This window comes from Microtus ochrogaster, chromosome 21, assembly GCF_000317375.1.
Source record: "Microtus ochrogaster isolate Prairie Vole_2 chromosome 21, MicOch1.0, whole genome shotgun sequence".
NCBI classification, from domain to species: domain Eukaryota; kingdom Metazoa; phylum Chordata; class Mammalia; order Rodentia; family Cricetidae; genus Microtus; species Microtus ochrogaster.
In genome coordinates, this window is record NC_022022.1 from 19,976,694 (window position 1) to 19,999,521 (window position 22,828).

At 44.2% G+C, this 22,828-nt stretch overlaps 1 protein-coding gene across 1 annotated transcript in view; it reads left to right on the forward strand.

Moving 5' to 3' along the window:
* Sec24d (SEC24 homolog D, COPII coat complex component) overlaps window positions 1-22,828 on the forward strand; it is an 86,602-nt gene that overhangs the window by 38,783 nt on the left and 24,991 nt on the right. Inside the window, exons 9-11 of the mRNA XM_005357230.3 lie at window positions 11,663-11,801; window positions 14,261-14,376; window positions 18,728-18,852. Of these exons, the coding sequence (XP_005357287.1) occupies window positions 11,663-11,801; window positions 14,261-14,376; window positions 18,728-18,852 (380 nt within the window). The remainder of the gene's footprint in view (window positions 1-11,662; window positions 11,802-14,260; window positions 14,377-18,727; window positions 18,853-22,828) is intronic.

A 22,828-nucleotide genomic window follows, 5' to 3' on the forward strand; every position in this document is an offset into this window, starting at 1 on the left:
CACCTCCTCCTCCTCCTCCTCCTCCTCCCCCCCTCCTCCTCCTCCTTCTTTTTCAAGACAGGGTTTTTGTGTAGTTTTGGAGCCTGTCTTGGCACTCGCTCTGTAGACCAGGCTGGCCTCAAACTCACAGAGATCTGCCTGCCTCTGCCTCCCAAATTCTGGGATTAAAGGCGTGTACCACCACCACCCGGCTATGACTTCATATTCTTTTAGCTCAGTATTTATGAAGAAGACGCCATTGGCAAGGAAAAGGAAGAATGGATGCTCAAGAGTTGGCAAATAATGTTAACAAAAACCGAAAATGAGTGTAGGACCAGTGCATCCTGCCAGGGAAGGGTTCACAGCCGTATGAAGGGAACTGACCATCATGACTTTGACTTCTCAGCCACTCGCTCGTGCGTGAGGTGACATATTTTGGCAGAGCAGTTACTCTGTTTAACATACCAAAGGAAAAACACTCTGTCTCCCTAGAGCCTAGTTTATGTCAAGATGACCGTGCGCATCCATCCTCCTTTCAGGAGAATTACAGCTTGTAAGGTCCATGTCACCCTCGTCCCCCTCCTCCCCTTTCTTGTCTCCTTTTTCTTTTATGATGAAGCTCTGCAGGTCCGAGCTGTTTAAGGTCGCAGGGCTAGGAGCTGATCCTGCTGGAACTCTGGTTGGAAACGGGAGTTCTTCAGCCTCCACTGGGCTCGGAGGAGCTGGCCAGGATTTTATTTGGTTAAGTACATAGAAGGGCATTCCTTTTTCTTACCAGTAACAATGGGCTCTTTGTTCCCTCTGAGTTTATGAATGAACTGAACTTACAACGTGAAGCCAGCCCTTCATCCTCCTGGAAGGCCAAGATCACCCAGAGTCATTAGTAGATGGCATACATAGAGTCTTTTTGAATAAGTAGGATCTCCTTGGGCTTGTATAGACACAAATCAGCTAAGTCACAGAAATGTGGTTAGTTTATGGTTCTTTAGGCTTCTAAATTAGTGTTTTCAGCATGCCACTCATAATTGGGTCTGTTGATAAATATTGCTAATGAAGTATAAGTTTGAATCATATGTTGGCCATTTTGGTTTGTACCTGTGAATGACTATAGATGTCATTTATATCTTTATTTATCTTTCCATAAACTCTGTGGTTAATAAAAAATCATTTTAGAGTTCACAGTTGTAGTTTGAATAAGCTCATCCACATTCGTGAGCACTAACTTAGCTTGTTCTCTTTTATTAACAAGACAGACTACCCAGAAAGGACAGACATTAGGACAGTTATGAAGAATTTATTATTAGATATTTAGGGAACCAGTGAAAATTGACTCCATTCCTCAAATTGTAGTATATGGCAACCAAGTAACAGAAAACCAGGCAAGGAACCAGGAGGTGATCTCTCTGGGCCTTACTGTTAAGACCTTGGCCTGGGCTGGAGAGATGGCTCAGTGGTTAAGAGCAATAGCTGCTCTTCCAGAGGTCCTGACTTCAATTCCCAGCAACCACATGGTGGCTCACAACCATCTGTAATGACGTCTGGTGCCTTCTTCTGACCTACAGGCATATGTGCAGGAGGAACACAGTATACATAATAAATAAATAAACCTTAAAAAAAAAAATCGTGGCCTCCATTCCTGGGCAGAAGCAGCCTGTCCCTTACAGATGACAGAACCAGAAGGCAGGTGCCACTGTCACTTTCCAGTCTCTGTTGAGCAGCATCCGCTGTGCACTGCCGTGTTTATGTACTTTGTGTATTATTAGATGTTCACGTGAGCAAATACGGAGCTACTTTTACATGTATCTGTGCTCTATAATTAAACTACTACAAAATATCGTGCCCTCTCTAGCTCCTTTCATAATTTAAAAGGAGACTTACAACTAAAATTATCTTCAAGCAGATGTTTCAAAATCCCAAATTAACTGTTAAGATGTGTACTATGCTATGGTCCAAAGATTGACTATAATATCTTGAACATATTAACCAAAGGGAAAACTTGGAGAGTAAAGTGCACACATACTAAAATAGAAATAAGAGCAATGGCTAAAACATTTGGGTACCTTTATTGTCTAAAGTTACTTTGAAACTAAATCTTAATCCCTGGGTGGTTTGGGTCACTCTTGTGATGCTGTGAATGGGTCTGGCCGCTGAAGAATGCGGCCGTACCCTTTAGAGAGCTGCGCTAGCGTGCTGAGTTCACATTTGTCAGCGCAAAGTGTGCTGCAGTTCTGTTTGTTATAGCTTAGAAGCAACATGCGCCAAGCTAATTTTCTCTTTTGCAAAGCTAGTCGTTCGCTTTTGTTAGATGAAGAGTGACCTCACGGGAAATAAGAATTAAGGAAAACATCTTGCTATACTTTAATGTACAGGGGGAAGTAAATTTGTAGTTTACAGTCTGGGGGCTCGGGCTGCTGTGTCTACAGCCTGAGGCTAGACTAGAGGCCAACTTCTCTGATGGGAACTGGGGTTCTAAGACAAGCCACTTTAAAGCAAGCTCCCTAACACCTGCTGGTTGCTATTCAAGTTAGTGCTGGAGAGAAAGCAAGAAGAAGAGAAGGTGGAGGAGGAGGAGGAGGAGGAGGAGGAGGAGGAGGAAAGGCAGGCAGAAAGAAAGAAAGAAAGAAAGAAAGAAAGAAAGAAAGAAAGAAAGAAAGAAAGAAAGAAAGAAAGGCAACAACCACAAAACCCACTTACTTAGGCAGGGTGTAGAGGGGTGTGTTGGTCAGACGTCAACTTGGGAACTGGAAGTTGTTCTCCTGTTTATGTGTGTTACAGTGATTGGGAGAGGGCTTCAGGCTTGATGCTAAGTGCCCATACCTGCTGAGCCATCTTGCCTGCAGCCCTATTCACCCTTTAGTTTAATTTCCTCCTCAGTAGAACTTCCTACCCCCACCCCATCCCCCCGCCCCACGCCATTCCTCATTCTCTTCTACACCTCCCGTCACAGTTTCAAAAAGTTTGAGAAAGTTTCCAATACATGTATTATTTTCCATAGATGTAATTGCGAAAAAGATGGTGGTTTGCTATGCCCCTTTATAGACTAAGTTTCATAGTTATATAATCATATCTTTAATTTTTTTTGTGTGTGTGTGGTTTTTCGAGACAGGGTTTCTCTGTGGCTTTGGAGCCTGTCCTGGAACTAGCTCTTGTAGACCAGGCTGGTCTCGAACTCACAGAGATCCGCCTGCCTCTGCCTCCCGAGTGCTGGGATTAAAGGCGTGCGCCACCATCGCCCGGCTTAATTATAACAATATTTCGATGATCGTAAATACCGTGACCCACACAGGAAACACTGTCATGTGACTGGTAGTTTTCTAAGCAGCGCCCAGTTTCGTGAAGGCTAATTGATCGCTTATCGTCTTGTTTCAAAATGGGATTTCAGACCAGCCATTGCTTTGATTCCGTAAGAAGCGGCTGCTCGTGCAGTGTGGGCTGGATGGGGTTCTGGGCACTTGGGGCCCGCTAGTGAGGAGCAGACAAGGAGGAGATTCTGTTCTAATGTACAATGGTAAGATCAGGCTCAGATTATACAGCACCGCCGAGGAAGAGAAATGAGAGCAGGGGAGAGGCATGGCAGCTTCTTGCATCAGACTTTAGAGTAAACCGGATGGGTGCTCAGATCCATTGGACTGACACCCATGCCATCGAGTCTTTCTAGATGGAAGCTGTTCGGAGAAGTTTTCATGACCGGAGCAGAAATGAGACAAATGAAGGGAACTCTCCAACTTTGAATTCTGACAGACGTAAAGGCAGTTCAGTTCAGATGGATTATTTCAGTCCTTCCAACTTCTGTTTGAGGAAGAGGAGGCGACCGCGTGTCCTATTAGGGAGGAAACAGATTGGATTCAAAGGGACTTAAGTCTAAGATCAGCTCCCGGTGTCCCTGGAGCATTGTGTGCTGTAGCAATTAAGCATGACTTCTGAAAGTGGCCTGCATTTGAACTCTAAGATACAGTTCTCCTGTAGAGATAAAACCCGAGCTACAGTGGGCCAAGGCTTATGAGAAGTGGAAGGGATTGGAACTGCACAATCCTTGCCCAGCGAATTCATCGTGCAGCGCTTACTCTGAAGTTTCTAACATCTATACCAGGAAGAAGAACGATGGGGACCTTTGAAATCAGGAATCTTATCTTACATGGTGCAGCCCCATACCGGTGCTGTCATTCAGGGAACATGGTACTGCCTCAATTGTGCTGACAGTCCTTTCTAAAACTGTTGATTTTAGTTATGTGCATACGGGTGTGTCTGTGTATGGATTTGCACATGTGAATGCAGAATCCAGAAGATTGGATCCCTGGAGCTGAAGTTACAGGTGATGGTGTGTAAGCTGCCTGATGTGGGTGCTGGGAACTGAACTCGGCTTCTCTGTAGAGCTGCATTGCAACTTCTTAGCCACCAAGCCATCTCTAGCTGTGTGCTGATAATTACTTTCCCTTTTGAAGGTATAGTCGCTGACTTACCAGAGGCAGCTACTTTCCTAGACTTAATTCGATGTGACCTTCCTACTGAAAGGCCTACCTGACATTTGAGGGCTCGATATGATTGTGTCGCCCGTGTTTACTTTAAAGCAGATGTGGCCATTCTGGAGCGGAGTCACATGGTTTGGTTATTGATGCCTGTCTGAGGATTAACTCAGCACGTTCAGGCTTATAGAGCCCTGAGGTCTGTAGGCTACCCTGTTTCCACGCTGTGAAAGCCCACCACTACCACCCCGCTGGAGGGAGGCTCTCTCTGGGCATGAAAGGATCTGCTGGAGCTTCCGAGTTCTTGTTCTGTGGCAGAGAGCCCCACTCCACGTAACAGGCCCTTCCTACAGATCTGGGGCTCGGGATTATTCCTGCTTGGTGGGGTCTGCTGCCAGGCCTCAGAAGCTTCACAGCCAGGGACAAGCTTCCTGATACCCGTGCTGTTTGGCCTGTCAGCACAGGCCCTCTGCTTTCTACCACATCCCACCGGGACTGCATCCTGTCCGTGGCTGTCGAATTCTGGCACTTGTGATGTTTCTCTGTTCCCAGGGCCTCAGGATAGCTCAGTCTTAAACAAGGGCTTGTCTTTCAAAATGGCAGCTGGGCACGGCCCTCGGAGCTGGAGAACTCTTCTTCACAACTGACCTGTCTCGTTATAGAGTTTGTTGTCCCCGCAAGACCACAACTGGAGCTGAGGCCATGCGAGCTGTGGGATTATCCCATGGGTAGGACTGCCTCTTATCCCCAGGCCCCTGACCTTTTGGATAAGATAGCTGCTTCCCTCACTGCCAGAGATCCAAGTGACTGGAACTGGGCTTGGCGTGACTGTTTTCTTTGTGGCAGTTTGCCATCTTTGTCTCTCTACACTGTTGGACTGTCTGTCACTCTCTCTCTCTCTCTCTCTCTCTCTCTCTCTCTCTCTCTCTCTCTCTCTCTGTGTGTGTGTGTGTGTGTGTGTGTGTGTGTGTGTGTGTGTAAGTGCTACCTCTCCATCTCTTTGGAAACATCTGTGTTTCTTCATTTTCTTTCTTCTTTTTCCCTGGGTCACCTGTGCTAGGACCAAGGGCTAACTGAGATGCCTTTAACTTATCAAAGTGGACACCAGCTGCCAGATTCTCCCTGCATCCTTCAGTCTCTTCCTGTTACAGAGCCCTCCTGACTGGCACACCCCACTCCCTATCCTAAACTTCTCCATCTCTGGGACTGGGGTGCCCTTCCCCCATACAACCCAACCTTTTTGTGTTCCCTGACCTTTCCAGCTACTCTCTTGGCCCAGGCTGTCCCTTTTGGTGGACTCCTGCTTTAACCGTTTCCTTCTTCCCATCTCCTCTCAGGGCTCAGGGTCATGTCCACTCTGGACTCTCCCAGATGTCCCTGCCTCTGGCTGTGCTCTCCCTTTTATTTATGATAAACTCTCTCCTCCACCATACCTAAGAGCTGTCATGTCCTTGCCTTTGTTTCTTCTTTTCGCTCAGTGTGGAAGACAGCTTTTCTCCAGCAGCGCCATAGAAGGAAACGCTGTAAAATCATCCAAACTCGCAAAGAGATAATTTATTGGAAATACAAAATGAAGTTGAGCCAACTAAAAAAAAAAACTCTTAAAAATATAAATGTTATCTTTGAATTGTACATAGGTGATATATGGTGTGATATTTAAAATCACTCGGGAAATATACTCTTCAGGCAGGCAAGTCACGATGTGTTTAGAGACTGCAAGGGGCAGGGACTAAGAGCCAAAGTTTGGGACTGCCTCTGGGACTTCAGGCTAGCTTGTTGGTCGGCTGCCCCTTGTTTATGAAGGCTAGGATCCAAACTACAACACACTGTCATCCTCAGACTCAACTGTGGCAAGGGCACCATGTGACAGATGCTCACCCAGGACCCTGCTCTCCAGTGGTTTCTTATGGGAGAACCTCAAGGCCAATGTGGAAGTTGTTACAAAGCAGCATCCAGAGAAAGGTCTATTGGCTTCAGATCATGTGACCATGTGCTCTGTGATGTTCCAGCTGGAGATCTTGAGCCAGAAACATCTACTCTGAAATGTTTCCAGAGATACTAGCACAGGCCAGCACCCCGAACAAGCCTGTGATCAGGATTCAGTGACCAGTCAGAAAGCTCTGTTGGAAAAATTTAGCGATTATGCCAGCCAGTACTGAATTCACCCTCTTAGTGGCAGGGATTCGTGATGTCACTGGTGGGCCAGTAGTTCAGTGGGAAGATGAAATACCTGACATCCAGGTTGCCAGGCTACGTGGATGCAGAGATGCAGCGAAGTCATTCACTGAACTGCTCAGGAACTGGAGGAGCCAGGGAGTGTGCCACCCGTTCTCTGGGATGGAGGCTAACAACATTTGCTTACACACTCTTCCCAAGCATGATTGTGCCAATTTTGTACAGAGAAATAAATACTGAAAAAGAGGGACTAATGACTGGAGGTGGGGAGGAAGTGAGAGAACGTGTGTGTGTGTGTGTGTGTGTGTGTGTGTGTGTGCGCGCGCGCACACACATGCTCATCCACATGAACTCTGTGCTGTAAAGTAAGGCAGGTCCCTGGGGTTGGGCCTTGTGCAGTTTTCCCCCTTCCATGGTAGCTTATTTATTGATGTTGTCATCATTCAGGTCTTGTTTAGGCAGCCATATTGTTCCAACAGTATTGTGATGTTATTTCAGTTTCACTTTTGAGAGGGAATGATTTTTTCCCAGAGTTAAGCCTCCCTCCTACTTGGTTATTCAATACCAAGGGGTCATATTTTTTTTTTTATACATACAAACAAACCTAAATGATCTCAGTAGTTTATAGTTCTATGAGTGCAAATATATATGTATTGTGTATGTATACATATAATATATGTGCATACACAACACACACATATACAAATGATAGTAAAGAAAAAGAGGCCATGAACTTAAGATGGAATGAAGGGGGATTTGGGAAGATTGGAGGTAGGAGACACAGGAGGGATTGGTGGGAGGAAAAGAGACGGGGAGATATGGTGTCGTATGTTTTCATTAAAAATATAAAGTAAAGAACTGTCTAAATGAGACAGGCGGACACTCACCCGCGGTGTCCTGGACGCCATTGGGCAGGGCTTGTCTAATCCTAGGCGTGGCTGCTGGGCCTCCGACCAGCATCAGCATCCGTGCTGCACTTCCCTCTTGGCCGTGGCTGCATCTTCTCTCCATCGCAGTGCTGCCCGGGGCCGTGACTCAGCACTGGACTCTGCCTGCTCCGTCTCTTGATTGCCAGGGTACAGAGCAGGAGGTGGGAGCCGCTGTGGGAGTGGGCGCTGGCTTCCTGAGTCCTTGGCTGCTGTGCTGGTGGCTGCCCTTCAGACCCAGCAATATTTCGGCTTTCCTATGTAGAGTCAAGGAGAAGTTGGCAGAATATTAACAATATTTAAAATACAGCTTTTCCTACTACCTCAGTAAATTTGGTAATTTGCATTAATATCTACAAAATGTGTTTATGTATATGTGTGTATAGATATATGCCTGTCTTTTACGAATTTGTTTTAGAATAGTTGGTAAATTTTAGTAAACTTTATACTTATTAATTTTATGAGGTACTAGCTGCTCTAAGTTTGGCTGTTTCTAAAATTACACAAGTGGTTGCAATTGTTATCTTGGGCATGACCCAGAGAATGTTGTTTTCAAGTGTAGTCTCACAGTGCCCCCTACTGGATATAGCCTGTAAAAACATCTTTACAGTTTTGGCTTAGTAGGTTACTTCCTGCTGTCCTAGGACAGAAAATCTACAGCAAAACTCAAGTGTCTGGAGTTTTATTTTGTTGAGACATGACCTGTGTAAGCAAGGCTTGCCTTGTATGTAGGCTCCTTTTCCCATGGCCTTCCTCCTGCCGGATCACAAGCTCATACCCTTGTTCTGTGCTTTGTACGTACAGTGTTCGTAACAACATACAAGCAAACAAAAACCCACAGCCTAAAGATCTTAGAAGATGTGGATGGGATTCATCCTCTTGAATATCTGATTTTGTTTTGAAGATATAGTCTGTGACTGGTCTCACATCTCCTTTTTGAACTCTGGTCTTATGAACTCCAGTCTATGGAATGTGTAGTTAGGCACCAGTTTGATCTTGACATGTTTGATATAGGGCCTACCCATTAAACTGTAGAGGAACCAATAGACTTGACAGTAGCCTGTGATGTTTGCGTGGTCTATAGGACCCCTTTGGCCAACTCTGAATGATAATTTTGAGTAAGTAAAATTATCTACTTTTTTCCAATTAAAACATTTAAATGACAAATAGTATCAGTATGCTATTTACCACACCCCTGATAATCCCAAAATAGGAGATTCCAAAATCATCTTTGTCCTTTTCCATCTTCAGCGTCCCTGTCACCTGCTTACATATTGATAAACTCATGCAACATGGTAGCAGAACTAACAATAGTCAGAAAAAATATAGCTTGAACAGGAGTGTACAGAGGTCAAAGATGAAAGCACGCTTAGAAGCTGGGGCAGGTGAGACACGGTGAGTGCCCTTGGTAAGGAAAGTGAGCAGCTTTAGCCAGTCTTGGAGAAGAAGGAGTTTCATTTACAAATGCGTATTCACTACAGTTAAGCATGGAAGAAAAGGCAGCTTCGGTCTTTCTGAGCTTATGCACCTGACTGTGGAGCCAATAGGTGGACACACGGGAAGAGAGTAAACCCTGGCGGTTTTCAACGCAGCCTGAGAGATTAAACAAGATAGTGTCACTTTCAAACCTTTCCCCATCACCCCTGAACGAAACATAAACAGTTAAAAAAGCTTTTAAGATTCTTTGCTGCTGCCACCCTGGTTGCCTGAAAACCTTTCTTATCATCCCAAGGAGCAAACACAGGAAAACGTAAGTGTTTGTAATAGCCAAGAGAGAGAGTCCTGACTGGACTGGACTATCCATGCTGATTCTGGGAGGTAGCGTCTCCCAGGGTTGGAATGCTTACATGGTGGTTGGTGATAGTTCCCAGACGTTTTAAGCCTGGTCTGCCTTTGGGCAAATTATAATCCTGAAAATAAAGGCAAATTACCTTCCATTCCCACTGATTTGTCTGGCAAATAATTGTATCGTATTTGTTTCTAAAGCACTTCAGGGAACTGATTGTAGTCTTTGAAGTCTTTGGAAACAAAAGGCTGAAAAAAGTAGAATTTGGCCATGGTCAAGTCAAATTACAGAATCCTTCCTTGTTTAGCTTCGTCTGGTCTCAGAGAGTAAACACAGGGACACAGGCCCCAGAAGCAGTGGCCTGGCCAATGCCATTTGCTCTGCCTTCAGTTTTTGCTCTCCTGACTTGTCCTGGGCCTTTTGTTTGGTGACTGTATCTACCTGCTCACGCTGGCCCCTAGATCATGTTTTATTGCTACTAGCTAAAAAAAAAAAAAAAAAAAAAAAAAGCAAACTCGGGCCAGTTTATGTCTTTCAGACATATGTATAAAAACAGTACTGTGTACATCCATGTGCAGGTTTGAAGCAAATCCCTAGATGCTTAAAAATGCCTCTCAGCTTTTAACCACTAGTTCATAGCCATATTAAAGTCTCCCAGAAGGTAGATTTTCTGTCCTCTAGGTCATTTTTATGAGAACATTTTGCAGTAACTAAGAAGTTGGCCTTCAGAAACCCAAGTACATTTCATACTACTCAGCTCTTACCCTCCCATTAAAGACAGTTTTTCGTGTGCTAAGTGCTTTTTAGAGAGATAAAGTTGTTCTGGATAGAAACAATGGCAGCTCCGTTTCCCCAGCCGTCTGTGCCAAGAACATGTCTCTGCATGCTCACATTAATCCTTGTCTCAACAACTCCTCCTCCCCTCCCACCTCTCCTCCTCTTCCACTGTTCCGAGACCTCACAACCCATTTCTGAAACCCAGCAGTGGGTCAGCTTTCACTCTGAACATCTGACAAAGGCAAACATCGGGACTGGGTTTGCTAAACCTCTGGGAGAAACTGGTCTGATGATCCCTCACCCCACCTGATGGTCCCCCATCCCAGCTGATGGTCCCCCACCCCTCCTGATGGTCCCCCACCCCGCCTGATGGTCCCCCACCCCACCTGATGGTCCCCCACCCCACCTGATGATCCCTCACCCCACCTGATAATCTCTCACCCCACCTGATGGTCCTCTGCTCTTCAGGCCTCCATAAAAAGTATCTTCTTTACTTATAACTTTATCTTTAAAATTTTTCATTGTCATGAGCAACTCATTGGTTCTCAGGGATTTCTGAAGGTGTTTTCTTTTAACCAGGTTTATAAAAGCAAATAGGGTCTTTGTGGTTTTATTACAAAAGCTGGGACATTAAGAGACAAGCAGAGTCCTGATGCTGGGCCTCTTTGCTTTCAACTAGTCTGGCTTTCTACGTTGTGTTGATGAGAAAGATGCATCTGAATCAAGTATTTTTTTTCCAGTCTGTCAAACATGGCCAGTCACACTAAGGGTACTACTATGAAGTTTTGTCATTTAATGAAGTGACAAAAAGTATCATCAGCCTCCAGCCTTAAATAAGTGGCCATTCTTGCATATTTTTCAAATAGTTTCATTTTTACAAATGCTTTATTAAACGGATTCACTTTATTTTATGTGTGAGTGCTTTGTCTACATGTATGTATGTTTATCACAAGTGTGCTTGGTGCCCATGGAGCTCAAAAGAGGGCATCTAAGCTCCTGGAACTGGAGTTATGGATGGTGGTGAACAACCATGGTGGCACTAGGAACTGAACCTGGGTCCTCTAGAGCAAAGTGCTCTTAACCCCTGAGTCGTCTCTCCAGGCCAAACAGTTTCATGTTAGAAGAAGTCATTCGTAAACTACATGAACAACATGCTGCCATACACACTAGACCCCTTGGAGTGTGCACAGATTAGCAGGATGCATGCTGTAGACATCGGGAGCATTTTCACAGAAGCTCAACGAACTATTTACATTATTCTATTTTATTTATTCTCTTTTCAGACACACACACACACAGACAGGTAATGCTGCATACACATTGACATCCATATGCAGGTGTTAATATGTGCTTACAAATGAGATATGTTTGTAAGTGATAATCTTTGTCTGGGTGTGGTGGGCTGTGTCATAGTCCTTGAATGCAGCGATGGTCCGGGAGGAATCTTCACGGTCCTGGCAAATGCTCAGGGTTTCTCAGTGAGTCCTAGTGGAGGGTCTTGATAGCACCCAGAATCTCCGTGCTCCCAATTCATTTCGTTTTCTCCCTTCTTCTAGACCCCCTTGTACTTGGTAAACCACGGCGAGAGCGGACCAGTGCGGTGCAACCGGTGCAAAGCCTACATGTGCCCGTTCATGCAGTTCATTGAGGGCGGCAGGCGCTATCAGTGTGGATTTTGCAGCTGTGTGAATGACGGTACATGGTGCCCTTAAGAGTACTTTTTAGATGCTTTTTCCTTAAAAACCAGAAATATTTGACACCTTAGCTTAAGGAAGACAGCTTTTTTTTTTTCCTGGGTGGCACTACTTGTAGCGTCCCTAAACAGAAGCCATTACTAATGGAGCTAGGTCCTTGTTATCCGTACGTAGATGCAGGAGCCCCACATGGAAACTGCTATCGCTTTGCGTGAAACCGGAGCATGTAATGGCGGAGCTGTGTCTCTTCCACAGTGCCCCATCGCCTGAGGTTGTTCTTGAATTCATGGTATTTCGGAAAAGCTCATATAACCAAGGGCTTTCCCCTTCTGATAGAAATGTTGGATTTTCAGGAGGAAGGGGCCTGTGATGATGCCTTTTTGGGTGTGTTTTTCATTTCATCCTCTTGTCAATCCGCTAATGTTGATGTTAGCCTGTGAGGGAGGCCACTACGGAGAGAGCCCATGGATAAAGCACTTGTCCACAAGCACAAGGGCCTGAGTTTGCTCCTCTGCACCCACATGAAACACAATCAGAGCGTGGTGCTGTGGGCTTGGAAAGGGAGACTTCTATAGCCAAATGGTCAAGCTCCAAGTCCCAGTGAGAGACCCTGTCTCAAGTAACAAAGTGGACGGCTCCTGAGGAATACCACCTGAGGTGGACCCCCCCCCCACGTGTAGCTACATACAGACACACGCACACATGTACACAATACCACCTGAGGTGGACCCCCCTCACACATGCAGCTACACAAAGATACATGCACGCATGCACACATATGCACACATATGCACACACACACACATGCACTCACGCACACACAGAAACCAGGAGAGAAACAGATTCTGTGGCAGAGCATAATTTATCATGTGACTCAAGTTTGATTGAGGATAGGTGACAGGATAATATTAAATGTTAATGAGCATGTAAAATTAATTTTAAACATCCCATTATATGGTTATATGTAGATGTGTAAATGAATTTTACATTATGCTGTATAGAAATGACCATTCCACATACTGTAGGCCAGACAGCCCAGAGATCTGCACGACACCTTCGCGTAACCAGTCACTATCATGGCCCCTGGTTTATTTGACTTTACTGACAGAGACTGTCATCTTCACCTTCTGTAATCTTTTCAAGATGTTGAATTCGCCAAGTTCAGGGTCAAATATGTAAATATAAACTTTATAGAGTTCACTCTTAAGTAGTCATGAGATGATAAGAACATAGACTCTGAAACTTCTGGGTTTTTGAAAATCTGACTTTAGAAAATTAATCCTGTTATAATTTGCATGTTCACAGCTGAACATAAAGACTCCTAAGTGTTGGTTTTAAACCAAAAGGTACTGCTTTTGTGGTTTTTACAGAGGGGGGATGCTGTTCTTAGCAAAATACTTAAAAGCATTGGTAGCTTTCCCACATACTCCTAACAGAAGTTTAACAGCCTTCTCTGGCCATCACCAGGCAACAGGAGCTCTTTTGAGCAGAGACTCCGAGCCTTATTTGTCCAAGTGTGGAGCGTGTGAGTCATAACTCTTGCTCTGCCTTTGGGTGACTTCCAGAACTTCGCTAGAAGTAACCTCCCGAGACATTGGAATCAAATTAGACTTCCACTGAGATCTTTCGGGTGCAATCTTTCCCTAATACAGTAATCTTCTACATGAGGAGGGCCGGCTGCTAGCAGATCAGCGTGTGGAAGCCCAGGGCTGAGGACATTTCTTAATTAAGGTGTAATAAAGACCATAGTGGATGGGCTAATCCAGATCGTCAGCTATGTTAATAAAGACCGTAGTGGATAGGCTAATCCAGATCATCAGCTATGTTAAAAATCCAAATAGAAAACTAAATTTATAGAGGAGAGGTGAGTTAGTGGAGGCAGATACTTGGGTGTGTTAGTTTGGAAACAACGGCACTTTTCTCTGGAAGTCCCAAAATTATAAATGTCCTTTGCTATCAATAACTTGTCTATGATTGAGAGGTTTTTAACAAAGCTCTCATTCCGGTTACATGAATGCAAATATTGTGGTCTGTGGCTTTCTATATAGATAAAATATTTCCTGATTACAATGTAGTAATACATTATGCTGAGAAATAGTAATGAAGCAATCAACACTGATGAAAGGTATGTATAAAATTATGTAGTTCTATAGATAGCATTGCAGGCAGATTGACTTGACTATTAAAAGAATCAAAGCTTATATATGGCAAAACTGTTATAAACATAATTAAAAGACAAAATCGTAATGACTTACAACATATACAAGAGTCAAAAAGTCAGTGACTTTAAAAGAGAAAACTCATTTTTCACATGTCGCTAAGACATGTTCTCACAATGATACTGAGAACAACTTGTGTTCCTGATCCTAACTCCTTTCTGCTATAATAAAATGTGAGAATTTCTTGGGTTGTCTGCTTGTGAAAACAAAGGATTTCCTGCCCCTGGTTTGCTTTCCTTAGTCCCTCCATTCTATTTCCAACATCTGGACCACATTGGAAGACGAGTGGACCACTATGAGAAGCCGGAGCTGTCACTGGGATCCTATGAATATGTGGCTACGTTGGATTACTGCAGGGTGAGTGTTGCCAGGATGTAAGCATTTCTATGTCTATTCTGAGTTTCACTGAACAACTTCCGTATGTAAAGACATGACACGGTTCACAGACAGAGCATCTCTGGGGCATGTAGAAATGCCTCAGACACAGATCCGAACTAACTTGTTAGCATCATTCAGTTGCTGAGCTGTCTCCTGGGGGGTAACCAAGCTTAGAAGTGTGGTATAGAAATAGGAAACAGTTCCTTTTTGTGTGTTTGAGAGAGAGGATCCTGTCTTTTGTTTGTTTTGATTTGGTTTCTGAGACAGGGTCTCCCTTCGTTTGGTCCTTGACCCTGCTGTGTGGCTGAAGATGACCTTGAACTCCTGAATGCTAGGGTGAATGGCCTGTGGCGCCTCTCCCAGATCTTGTTCGACTTCTTAATGCAGTAATCTAATTCCACATAGGTCTCTGGCTCTTTTGGTTTTTTAGTGACTTCTCTACCAAGCCAGAAACTTAACCAGTATGCTTAGAGGATTGCAGGTATATTGTTATATACCCAATAGCGGTGTTGCTGGTTCTTGAAGTAGGCTGTTTCCTAATTTTCTGAGAGTCACCATACTGAAATCTAAAGTGGCTGTACAAGTTTGCACTCCTACCAGCAATGCAGGAGTATTCCCCTTACCCCACATTCTCTCCAGTAGAAGCTGTCATCAGTGTTTTTGGTTTTGGCCATTCTGACAGGTTTAAGATGGAATCTCAGAGTTGTTTTGATTTGCAATTCTCTGATGACTAAGGATGTTGAGCAATTTTTAAGTGTCTTTTAGCCATTTTAGATTCGTCTGTTGAGAGTTCTCTGTTCAGGTCTGTACCCATGCATAAAACTCAAGTACAAATGGATCAAAGGCCTCAACATAAGACCAACCACACTGGACCTCACAGAAGAGAAAGTTGGAAGCACACTTGAACACATTGGCACAGGAGACCACTCCCTAAATATGACCCCGTAGCACAGACACTGAGAGCAACAGTTAATAAATGGGTTTTTTTCTTAAAAGAAAAAAAAGATAACTAAATTAACTTTCCTTATCAAATCACTGGCTGTGAGACACTATGTGAGACGGAGCTGTCTACAACTGTATGAAATCCTCAACACAGAGACTGACTTTATCTGCTCTGCCTTTATATAGTAAAGATAAGGGGGTATCTTTCTCCTGGCCCATCATGTGTGTATGACTCCTGTCTGGAAAATGACTACTTATTCTCTGCTTATTGACTAGATGGAAGTTCATTATGAGCACGTGTCCTCATTTATTCGTTCCCATGGGTGCTTCTTTTTCTTCATCAAACTTAGGGGACATCTTTGGGGTTTTTTTTTTTTTTGGTTTTTTTTTGGTTTTTCGAGACAGGGTTTCTCTGTGGCTTTGGAGCCTGTCCTGGAACTAGCTCTGTAGACCAGGCTTGTCTCGAACTCACAGAGATCCGCCTGCCTCTGCCTCCCGAGTGCTTGCACCACCACCGCCCGGCTGACATCTTTGTTTTATCTGTTCTCCCTGTGATATCTGTGTTTTTGCATGTGTGTCCTCCTCCTAGATTCTGGCATGTTGCGGGTCTCAGTTTGATTTGTGACATTTCTACAGTGTCGTGTTGTGTGTCACGTTGTATAGGGACAGGTGAGAGCGCTTCAGTTGCAGATCAAATGTATAGAAGGTAATGGTGCCACCCTGAGCCCGTGTCTGCGGGGTCAGAGCCTTACCTCCCCTGTCAGCATACCATGAAGTGTGTAGCCAAGTGTTTTACAAGATCAGTATGGAGTTTCCCTGAGGAAAAGCAACTCTACCATCAGCTTTTCTTCCTGAATAAGAATGTAGGGCTTTTTAAAGTTAATTTTAATTCATTTTGACATGTCTTAGATACCTTGGATGTCCAAACAATTCATCTTTGTACTGTAATAACTGCCCCCAAACCAGCAATATGATAAACAAGTTCAAAGACTTTGCCTTAGAAGCATGTCTGATCACAGTATGATCACAGTATGCTACACTGTGAATGGTCAAAGCTGGAGGGGAGCGCAGTCAGAAAGGTGTGTATTGGGAAGCAGCATAAGTGAGTTCAGCCAGGAGCAGATAGCAGGGCTCACACTCACCTCGAACCCCAGCACCTGGGAGGCAGAAGCAGATGGAGCTCTGTGAGTTCACAGCCATCCTGGTCTACAGAGTGAGTTCCAGGACAGCCAGAGCTAGTGGGACCCTATAAAAACAAAACAAAAACAAAACAAAACCCAGAAAACAAACAAAAGTAAACAGTAGTAATAATGAAAGGATACAGCATGAGCAGAGAACCGAACTGCAGAGTGACCAGAAGTGGGTCACCGGGACTGCTCAGTCACTTCTGCTCGGGGTGTCTGAAGACACTGCTGGTGACTGATGTGGACCCATTGTAAGCACCAAGATTGCTGGAGAATGTACTCCATTTTCTTCAAAACCTTATAAGAATTCAAGTATTTTTTAAAACGCTATGTCAAATAAAACATACTTACTACTGTCCTGGCTCAGGTTCTGGGGGTGGGGGTATGATTCTGTGTAGGAAGCATTTTGGAAACCGCAGCCACTTAAACCGAGAGAATGCATATTGGGAATGAGAAGTAAACTGAAGACGTATTTTGAGACAAATCTGTCCTTTTCCTACTGGGTGAGCATCGTGTCTTTGGGGTTTTAGATTTTTGTACACATTGTAAAGGAAGTTTTATAGAAAGTGTGGGTTGACAAGCTGTTGAGAGCTTATGTTACTTTAACAGGGCTGGGAATAATGAAAAGTGGGGAGGCAGTGGTTTCCACTGATTTCTGCTGCTTTGCACACACACACGCACACACACACACACGCATGCACACATGCGCACACTGAATGCGATTGAGAGGGTCTGTGCGAAAGAGCTAGGGGCCCGGGTCCAGAGAAGCGTTTTTTTTTTTTTTTTAAATGTCTGAGGGAAACAGGTCAAGTACAGCTTCAGCCTTGAGCTGTCATGTGGTGCTGTCACTGACAGTGTGGTGTAGAGGAACGGCAGATTAACTATACACATGGTGAGAACAAGTCTGACTGAGTGAAGGGTTCCTAGAGAGACAAGCAGGTCAGCGAGGAATGACTTACGGGGAGTGTGTGAGAGAGTATAAGGATGAAAAATAAGATACAGTTGGGATTGTCACTGAGAGGTGTTGCTTTATTAATGAGAATGGTTGTTATTTTTATCTGGTCTCATCTGTATGGTGGAATAGAGGAGATGGGACTTGGGAATTGAGAAGAAATCCTCACATAGACACCAGCAGAATTTCCTCATCCCTTGGCTGTTCTGATTTTGGATATGGAAAAGTGACTTTTCAGACTGAGTTATTATATGTATTTGAAATGGGGTATTTATTAGAACAGTATTATATCTATTACAGTAGATACAGACCCGATTGATGAGATCATTTATAACTCTTGTCATCTAATAATTGAAATATATTTTAATTTTAGAACATTTTTACACTTTACCATAAGCTGAAAAAATGTTGGTCTTGGGTCTTTATTCTCTAGTGGAGGTCACTGATGATATTTGCTTGTGGCTTTCTTTTCTAAACATTTTATAAATCCCAGCTGAAGGATCACTTCCTTATGAGCTATTTGGACACCAGCCAGACTGAGAAACAGCGAGAGCCCATTTTCATAACAGCTGCTTTATGTTACAGTAACTGTTGCAAAGTCATAGGAAAGGGCCCATTTTTCTTTACCACAAACATGAAGTAAGTTTGGAAAGTATTTTATAATGTATATTTTAAGGTATGCAGTTAATCTTAATAGACACTTTCATATCTGTAGCTGAGTGTGGTGGTGTGGATATTCCTGTAATCCCAGCAGTGGAGAGGCTTAGGCAAGAGAATGAACCATGCTCAAGGCCAGCCTGAGCTACACAGCAGGGCCTTGCTTCCAAAACAAAACAAAAAACCACATGTCTAAAACCAAAGGAAGTGGTGAGAGACCTGAATCATGATATTCCAGTTAATGAAGCTTGGTTACAGTTTCCAAAAATGTTAATTTTTGATTTTACTCCTTTTGAACATTCCTTTTCAGGGCCCCAAGTGCATTTCCTCCTATAAGAGAAATTGCTGCTTAAAGGGCTGGCCCAATACTTTCTCTATGAATATAGCGGAAAGTTCTTGTCATAATCTGGAGAATAAGTGGCTTCTTTTATTTATTTTTATAGTGGGGACTGAGTTTCCTAGAAAGTTATTGATCCACAGAGGTTATGTCTTAAGTATTGACTGAAGCATCTGATTGGCCTTAGGGTTTGTTTGTGTTTGATTGTGAAATATACTTAGTTTGTATCTACTTGTGTGCCGTTTTGCCTTCCTGCAGAAGAATAAGCCTCCCAACCCACCAGCCTTTATCTTCATGATCGACGTCTCGTACAGTAACATAAAGAACGGACTGGTCAAGCTCATATGTGAGGAGCTGAAGACCGTGCTGCAGAGACTGCCCAAGTAAGAGAACCGCTCTTCTTCTGTGAGATGCTGTGTGGCTGAGCTGGTGCAGACTGGCCCGTTAATATCGTTTGCTAATGGGAACATTGTAGCTAGTCACCGTTCTTCTGAATATCCAGAATGTCAGAGTGGATATTTGTATAAAGAAAAACAATGATAGATAAATGAAATGTCTCAAAATACTTGACACATTGCAAGGAAAATCCCAGTAATAAGTATATGGGGGAAATTTTGCAAGACTATTTCATAAAAGCTGGTGGTTGCTGAGAGTGGCAGAGCCCAAAGGGTCCCAGAAAACGGAGCAGTTGTGGGAAGGGACGGAATCTTTTTAGCCAAAGTCCCTTCTGCCCTTGTGATGCCAGCAAACTCCTTCCCTCCTCCTGTGTGCCCTGGCTTAGCAGCATGAGGCGAGCCTCTCTCTGCCATTCCAGCAAGCAGCACTTGGAAGGAAAGGAGGCAGCTCTTCATTGACCTGTAGCCCAGCAGCTGACTAGACCCTGTCCTGATGACCTCTCTGCTGCAGACTGCTTTAAAAGGCTAGCTGGCACGCTACCTGCTGTAGACGAGAAAAGGAAATAAGATTGACGGCAGTTTTACCCATGAAATATAGTTGTGTACACGCATACCTTTACATTACATTTGGAAGAATTAAAAACAGATTTGCTTTAAAGGGTCAGAGAGGGGTGCTCAAAAAAACATTTTTATGTAAATGAAACCCTTAAAAAGAGATTGAAAAGAAATGGCAGTAAGTAGTTGGTCGTGTCCTTTTATTTAAAATCCTGGTGAGTTCCAGTTGTCTCTGTGCACAAGCTAGCTGTTTGGAACTGGAGCTGGTGCCAAGCATGGAGACTGGTATAGGGGGTGTTGTCATCTGCCAAGAGGCCATGCATAGAGGGTAGAGAGGCCCTGGCGTGCTGCACAGGCCAGGACGTGCTGTGCACCCCATACCTTTCACCTCCTTGCTGAGCACACAGGGCAGCATCTGTTCTGGATGGGGGCATTTGGGTGAGGAGGGATTCCTCAGCCACGGTGCTTTGTGGCCTTTGAACGCCCACTCCTCTGTAACCCCCCCCCCCTGCCAAACTGATGCTTTGTGTACGAGAAACTGAGATGAGCAGGCTCTGGACCTCCCACGAGCAGTTCTGTTTGTATCTGTTAAGCGGCACTCATAATATTGTGGAGATGGTTTGGAAAACAGTGGGGATGTTTGGAAAACACTGAGGTGACTTCAGACTGGCCCGAGGTGAAAAGCGAGATGAAGCCAGCTGCAGGTGGCAAAGCTAAGGCCCAGAGATTGCTTTGTCTCGTGTCAGAGAGCCTCGAGAAGGATTGGTTTTCTGCTAGACGCCACGCGCTTCACACAGAACTCGCCCGTGGGCCTTCTTAAGTTCAAATCTGGATTTGACGGTTAGTCTATAGGAAAGGGTTAGTTTATAAGAAACCACTCCGGTTTCTGTAAACAGGTTCTCCTCTCCTTGTCTCCCACTGAGTCAGGCTAAACTGTCTTCACCAAGTCACCCCACAAACCCCGTGTTCCTTACCGGGAGCAGCGGCGTGCAGCGTGCAGCGTGCAGCGTGCAGCGCTTGCTCTCAGATCTGAAGTCACACACTCTGTTGTTCTCACTGTACCTGCACCCCTGAAGCAGATGTCTGACTCTGGCAGAAGACAAGAGAAAAAAGTCGAAGGTTACAGCTGGTTCCTCTCTGACGCTATCAAATCTCTCTAAACTCTGTGTTGTCAAGCCAACTGTCTTCGTTTGAAAAAAACAAAAAACACCTGGTTGCTTTCTGTCTGAAATTTGTTTTGGTCTCTGCGTATATGCAGCTTTTTTTCCCCTTTTTTATGGTAAGACTGCCCCATCAGTTTGATTGCTCTTGTACTAAAAGCAGGTGGCATGTCTTACATGATCTCTGTAAAACAGTGTGCATGTGCTTGCTGTTCTAGAATGTTCTGAATTTTCTGAAAAGGGAAACCCCTTCTTTTCTGTTTGACTCTGAACTGGCTTTGAAAAGTTTCTAGATTTTTCTGACTTCTTTGAAACAAGGAGGAAAAACTTTTCAATCCTTCATCTGTTATTCATAGTAAATCACTGGGTTAATTTCACTTTTGCTTCTTTCCAACGTTGATGAATTAAATATTGGACATGGGGCTGGCAGGATGGCCGAGTTAATAAGCACTTGCCTTTGTTTTATTTTATTTCAAGTGAAAGGGCCCGAGTTCAATTTTGAGAACACAGATAAGGGCCGGTGGCTGGCAGCGACTCTGGCATAATTGGCGAGCTCCTGGCCAATGAGCAACTTTGTCTGGTGTCCCGAGGATGCCATCCAGTACCCTCTGCTGGCCTCCGCATGCACCCATATCCACATAAATATACACAGAGAGTACAAAAGAAGACAACTGTCTAAAAATAATGGAAATTCATGAGTTAGGAATTTTGTGGTTTATCTGCTTACTAATGTCTGTGGTATTGCTCTGCCGGATTCATATATTAAGCAATCTGGCTGCTGTTGGAAAGAGCGTAGCTGAAACGCAGAAGAGGAAGGCCCGTTAAACCCTGTCATCTTCATGTACCTCACATGGTTCTGTGCAGCCCTTCGTGTACCCTACAGAGTCATACAGCCATTCATGTGCTCTACAGAACTGTGCAGAGTCCTTCATGTGTCCTGCAGAGTTAGGATACAGCCCTGCTTGTACCTCACAGAGTTACGCAGAACTAGTGGGGAAAGCCAGTTTTCTTCATGTGATACGTTACAGTGTTGAGGAAATTTTAGGACAGTTACATCTTTGAACAAATTTTTGAAAAGTTTTCATATGGTTTCTCAAATTAAAAAGCATGTTTCTATGAAGATGAGTGATACGGTCTTACAATGATGTGAGATGTTCTGATTAGATGCTCTTTATAAATGTCAATTTAGATTATCAGCTATCCCTGTGGATCCCAAGATGCTCTTTCCCACCCAGATAGCATATGCCCAAATCCAGTAAGAGGTATCAGTCTGGAGTATTGCTCTCTTTCTGTGTGTGTGTGTGTGTGTGTGTGTGTGTGTGTGTGTGTGTGTGTGTGTTACTTTATTTGACTCCAATCTAACTATGAAAAGAATCAGTCACTCATGATTTATCAGACATACTTATTTATGCAATGAATGGTTACTGGGAAACAAAGGTGAATGAGTGACATGCTAGTGAACTTTTTGTCAAATAAAAAAACCTAATTTGTAGCATATTCTTATTGCATATGCCAATATTTCTAGCCAGACGGATTTTAAGCCAGATTGCAAGAAGGGGTTCGTTGACTCGCAGTTTAAGGGCACACAGCATCATAGCAGGTTGGTTACATCGCACCTGCAGTCAGAAAGCAGAGGAGATGACTGATGATGGCCACTCCACAGTGCACCCCCTCCCTAGTTATTTGACTCAGCTATGGGGGTGCACACATGAGTGAGTGCCGGTGCCCACAGAGGCATCTGTGGATGACTTCACATTCCCCTGGTGCTGGAGTTACAGGAAGTTGTGAGCCACTAGAGATGGTGCCGAGAACTGAACTCAGGTCCTCTGCAAGATCCCTAAATGCTCTTAACCACGGAGCCCTCTCTCCAGCCAACTTCTTTTTTATCCAGTTTAGGGCCCCTCCCCCAAGCAATGTTACTGCCCACCTTCAGGATGAGTCTTTGACCTAATCTAGATAATCTGCCGAGAAATCTCTCTCAGTTGATTCGTAACCCAGTCAAGTTAAAAACCGGGATTAACCATTACAAGCTCTAATTTGCCACCCACAGTCCAGTGTCTCATAAGTTCAGTAAAAGCCAAATTCTCCACCGCAGTAGACTTTGTGGAATGGCACGGGGCCAGGAGGGGTGGTGGATGAGTCTTGGGCATTTCCTTCTGTCGGCTTCCATTTGTACTGGACACTGAGAAACACGCGTTACAGGAATTCAGAAGAGGAAGTGACTTCTAGCTGGTCCCCTCAGGAGATTT